This window comes from Poecilia formosa, unplaced genomic scaffold (genome assembly GCF_000485575.1).
Source record: "Poecilia formosa unplaced genomic scaffold, Poecilia_formosa-5.1.2 Scaffold411, whole genome shotgun sequence".
NCBI lineage: Eukaryota > Metazoa > Chordata > Actinopteri > Cyprinodontiformes > Poeciliidae > Poecilia > Poecilia formosa.
The window spans coordinates 118,500-123,652 of NW_006800350.1; the positions used below are offsets into that span (position 1 = coordinate 118,500).

Here is a 5,153-nt window from a genome sequence, read left to right on the forward strand (position 1 = left end):
TGCCTTCGGTTGCTGATGTCACGGTTGCAGATTCATGGCATATGACTACAGCCACCTGGAAAACATGAGATTCGAGATCCAATCACAAGGAAGACTAATGTCTACCTACCTTTTCACAAGGAAGACTAATGTCTACCTACACACTACCTTTTCGGACAATATCTGAAGAAATTATATTTTGTCTATATTCTATTGAAATTCTGTAGTAGAACTCGGTACATTATAATAGTCTAAAACAATGAAAAGAATACTAGAATAATATATTATGACAATTAAGTATCCAAATAAATGATTATAAAAGTATCAATACATAGAATTAAAAAATATTTTTATATATTTTCAACTCAATTGAAATGGTGTTCAAAGTTTTTGTCAACACCGTCAGACATAAACGGAATGTGAAAAAAATCAGGCATTATTTTGGGGCACCAGAAAGTCTGAGGACCCCATGACCACTTCCTGTTTTTCCCTTTACTATAGTGTTTCTCAAGTCCAGTCGAACGACCCCCTGCCCTGCATGTTTTAGGTGTTTCCCTTCTGCCACACACCTGGATTGAATCTGTAGGTGGTTAACAGGCTTCTGCAGTACCTGATGGTCATGCAATCATTTGGATCAGCAGGGGGGCGTGAGGACTGGAATTGAGAGGCACAGCTTTACTAGGATGGCTGGGCAGCTCTGGTGAGTTTATTTTATCTTTTTAGTTGTTTCTTTCTGTTGTAGATTCTGTCTTTTTCTCTATCTCTTAACTGCTTACACGCGGACACTGCAGCTTATATAATTTATGGTGCCCCACAGAAAAGTGACATTGAAATAATGCAATACTTATGAGTTTAAACTCTTGTAGTTTTAATTGTGTACATTGTGAATTTTGAAAGCTTTGTTTGTAAAATATGTATTTATGGACTACTTATACATCTTCCATATTGTGTTTAGGCATGGAGGAGGACCTTGAAGCCTTCCTTCGATCAAGGCATGTTATGGAAGAAGACATAAATCATATGAAAGCTGATAAGGTGAAGCATTCAGTTATAAAGTTTATAGTAAGACTAGACCTTGTTTAATTCTAAGTGTATAAATTTTTGTACAAAAAGTATGTTGGTTCATTGTGTTGTAATGGAAGTAAACTTTTAACATTGTTGTCCCGAAAGGGAAATTCTTTCCCACTGACCACTCCTTCAATCTCAAAGTAAAATGACAACACAGCAGAGGTGGGCAACTCCAGGCCTTGTCCTGAAACTTTTAGATGCGTCTCTACTTCAACACACCCCAGTCAAATAATTAAGTCATTAGCAGGTCTCTAGAGAACTTGACTGCACTTAGGAGGTGATTCAGCAATTTCAATGAAGTGTGTTGGACCAGGGAGACATCTAAGAACTGCAGGGCACTGGCCCTCGAGGACCAGGATTGCCCACCCCTGCAATACAGCATGATACAAAACATAACACAATCTTATATACCATAAAAAAGTACTGCACAGCATTTACTTAAAAGTTTTACTGTATTAAGTATAAATCTAATTGTAGTCTTTAAATGTTTATATCTAATTGCAGATTGACAGAGGCGTCATTTCTGTCATGAAAGATGAAGAATTTGCCCGATATGTCCCTTCGTATGGTGACCGCTTGGCTGTTATGTCATTTTGTCGACAGAGGGAAGCAAATTTCGACAAGGAAGGCATTTTAAATAGAATTAGACAAACGATTGAGACAAGGCTGATGACAAGGAAAAGACATGTTGAAGTACCCCAGCAAACAACTGTGAGAAATTCTGTCTTGATGGCAAGACCTAAAAACAACAATGCAGTAAAATCCAAACGCAGAGTTGAAGTGGGATGGCTGCATTTTCAAAGCGGAGATTTTCATCAAGTGAGGTCCAAATTTGGAGGTGGAACCAGACATCTTGCACTCGAGAAAAACACCACTGTGTCAGAAGTCATGACCATTGCAAGAGTTGTTTTTTCCTTGTGGATTATCATCAAAGGGATCCATTATGGACTTTACACTTAGCATGTGCGACTTCAAAAGACAAACTGTATCTCTGGACAGTACTCTTACAGAACTGTATGAACAGTTTAAACTTAAAATGTTACGGCTTTATCTGTGCACCAAGGACTTGGAGCATTCCTCATATTCATCAGAGGACCAAGAAGACTTTGAACAGGTAATATCTACTTAAACAAAACCGTTAAAAGGTGCCAGTCAATTCAAATGGCATTTTTAGTTTGGTATATAAAACAAATAAGAAAATGTTTTGGTTAAACAAACCAAAAAATGGTTTGGTTTGGTTAAACTAAACACAATATCAACTTCTACATATTTATAGGTTCTCAGCCATCCAGGACATGGAAAACCCCCACCCAAAAGTTTAAAGGAACTTAAGTTATAATATAAATAATGCATAATTTGTACTAAAAGAGACTGCAATAAATCAATATTTTTGAGGACTTTTAAGTGGAGTTGGACATTAAAACTTATTCTTAGTCAGAACCTTAAGTTTTCATTAAAGGTGTACCAGAGACGAGGTCTGTGACTCTGAACCAAATGCTTATCTAAACATTTGAATCTTAGTTTGACTTAAGGGTCTCAAAAAGTTGATTAATGAGAATAACACATCTGATATGCATTGCTACTTGTCATTTTTGGCCCTGCAGCTTGAACACAATACACAATTTTTACATGACATTTTATGTAAAATTTCATTGTAACATAAACATGCTCTTAACAAATTTCCCTGTTTATGGTTAAGTGATGAAATGGAACTTCCTCCCTTGCTTAACTGTATTGTTTGGCTACCCGATTGTCTCACCTGCTCATTGATGAAATGCTGTGATTGAGTTGTAAAGTAACTGGCTAAAAACCACCAAATGACTACTTTTAGCAAATGTGAAGATTGTTGTTTTGTTTTTTCTTTTTAAATAGCCTCACAATGTTGGAAGACATACTCGACACTCGACTTCTGCCCCTTCTGCTGAGCCATTAACGTCAATGAAGTCTTTGCAAGGCTATACATCAGGAAACTCAAGCCAGCACCTTATCTCAGATGATGAAGCATCGCTGAGTCCACAACCCAAAGCTTTACCAGATGGAACTGAAGGTCATGATCCAGTGTATGTCATTGATGACAATGTTGAACTTTTATATCCTGCATTACATTCAACACCTGGTCCCTCAAACCAGGAAACTGAGTATTTCTATGCAGTTGATGATATGGAAAACCCAGTGGTAATTCAAGAAACAGAAACTGTGACGGTCAACTTCAACAACATTGACGGTCTGGATGAGATGGAGGATTCTGGAGTAGTTCAAATAGGGTCAAGGTCACAAGATGGTGATGGTGAGCTTGCTTCTACTCTTCCCATGATGGACAGTCATATTGAGATGGAAGCCGGAAACTTTTCAGAAGTAAGTTTTTGTGTTGAGGTTTTATTTTCTTCTGTATATGATTTGTTTGCAACAACTAAAATGTACTGTTATTAATGTTATGTTCCAGGCTCCACAAACGGCTGTAGTACACATGATCCCTTCAACAGCAAATGATGCATTACCGTCTGCTACTCGAGGTGTAGTACATCCCAAAGACCCAAGGTATGCACATATCCGGCATGCCATGGTCATAGATGACCTTCTTAATTTGTTCATGGACAAAAGTATAATGGAATCGGAATTAAAAATGGAATTTAATAATGAAATGGCTGTGGACAACAGTGGAGTATCAAGGGATGTGTATACAGCTTTCTGGGAGCAGTTCTTGGAGCTCTGTGAAGGGGAGGAGGAGAGGGTGCCAAAACTCAGACCAGACTTTTCTGAAGAGAGGTGGTATGCACTAGGCCGAATTTGGGCAGAAGGACTCATTGATCATGGCATATTTCCAGTCAGGTTGTCCAAGGCATTCATAATTGCCTCTGTACTTGGTCTTCAAGCTGTAGAAGAAGTAGTTTTGATTTCCTCCTTCTCCTAAGTATTTGTCAGAGAGCGAGCGAAGTATCATTGAGAAGGCCCTCAGTGATGTACTGGAAGAGGATGAGGAGGACAATTTGTTGGATCTGTTTTCACAGATGGGGGCTCACAGCATTCCATGTCAGGAAAATGTCAAGCAAGCAATAAAAGTCATGGCTCATAAAGTCATATTGCAAGAACCAAAGTACATCATGGATTGCTTTTGAGATTTTCAAAAACATTGATTGCATTGAATCTGTCTCATCCAGCTGATGTCCTTCATTTATACGACTCTAAAAAACCAACAAACAAAAAAGTAGTTGACATGCTGCAAACAGAGGCTTTGTCCCTATCACAAAAAGAACAGACAACATTTACTTACTTGCAAAGGTATATTAGGAATGCAGATCAGCACAAACTAGAGAAATTCTTGCGATTTTGCACAGGTTCGTCAGTTTTATGCACAGAAGAAATTAAGGTGACCTTTAATGCTGAAACAGGTTTTGGGAGAAGACCTGTTGCACACACATGTGGAGTAATCATTGATGTGCCTTACACTTACAGTTCCTACCCGGAATTTAGAGCAGAGTTTGACAGTATCTTGGCAAGCAATTTCATGTTGATGGATATTATTTAAGCTTGAAAAGGTAGTTGACATCTTTGCTAAAATAAACACTCTATTTTGTATTATCATCAACCATGTTCATGATGCTGTGATTGTTAAACTGTGGTATTCCATTTTCAATGCTTAAAAGCTGTGCAATGTCTAAAGGTTTGTTAGCATGAAAAACTAAAGGGTAAACAATTTCCAATTTTGGATCATTTGCAGAATTATAATAATCGCCTGTTGCAATTAGACCAGTAGTTGGTTTTCACATTTGTTGAGTGAAATTGAGTTCCGACACTCAGCTGAAATTTTATTTGGATGTTTTAATAGTCCAGATGTTTACAGAAAAATGCTTGCAATACAACTAAATTCAGAGTTTGACAAGTTCATCAAAAATACTTTTTCTTTACCCTTTTCTGTTAGTATGAACAATGTTGACAACATAAGATAACACTTGTTAAAAAGATGTTTCTTTTAAAATGTTCTACCTCAATGTGAAAGGGTGTGTTTAGGAATTAACCCTCTTATGACCAACCTGTCGGCGCCGACAGGATTCCGCATGTGTAATTCCCATTACCGTAATTTATGAACAGTTCAACATATCAAAAAA

The 5,153-nt window shown here is 37.5% G+C and overlaps 1 protein-coding gene across 2 annotated transcripts; it reads left to right on the forward strand.

Annotated features, from left to right (window-relative positions):
- The first annotated feature begins 571 nt into the window (after positions 1–571).
- Positions 572–5,147, forward strand: LOC103155066 (uncharacterized). 2 transcript variants are annotated; one of them, XM_016663258.1, is made up of 5 exons: positions 572–679; positions 935–1,014; positions 1,552–2,161; positions 2,920–3,402; positions 3,491–5,147. In XM_016663258.1, the coding sequence occupies exons 3-5, from the start codon at positions 1,991–1,993 to the stop codon at positions 3,956–3,958; spliced, it is 1,122 nt and encodes a 373-aa protein (XP_016518744.1). In that variant the 5' UTR covers positions 572–679; positions 935–1,014; positions 1,552–1,990; the 3' UTR covers positions 3,959–5,147. The 2 variants fall into 2 exon arrangements, with proteins under 2 accessions (XP_016518744.1, XP_007576658.1); XM_007576596.2 differs by having other exon boundaries at positions 572–1,014.
- Positions 5,148–5,153: the final 6 nt, after the last annotated feature.

Excerpts from the sequence above, each read along its gene's own strand:
- LOC103155066 (XM_007576596.2), top strand. The coding sequence starts at position 1,991 with ATGGACTTTACACTTAGCATGTGCGACTTCAAAAGACAAACTGTATCT. Across the intron at positions 2,162-2,919 it reads ACCAAGAAGACTTTGAACAG|CCTCACAATGTTGGAAGACA; the intron begins GTAATATCTACT and ends CTTTTTAAATAG. Across the intron at positions 3,403-3,490 it reads AAGCCGGAAACTTTTCAGAA|GCTCCACAAACGGCTGTAGT; the intron begins GTAAGTTTTTGT and ends GTTATGTTCCAG.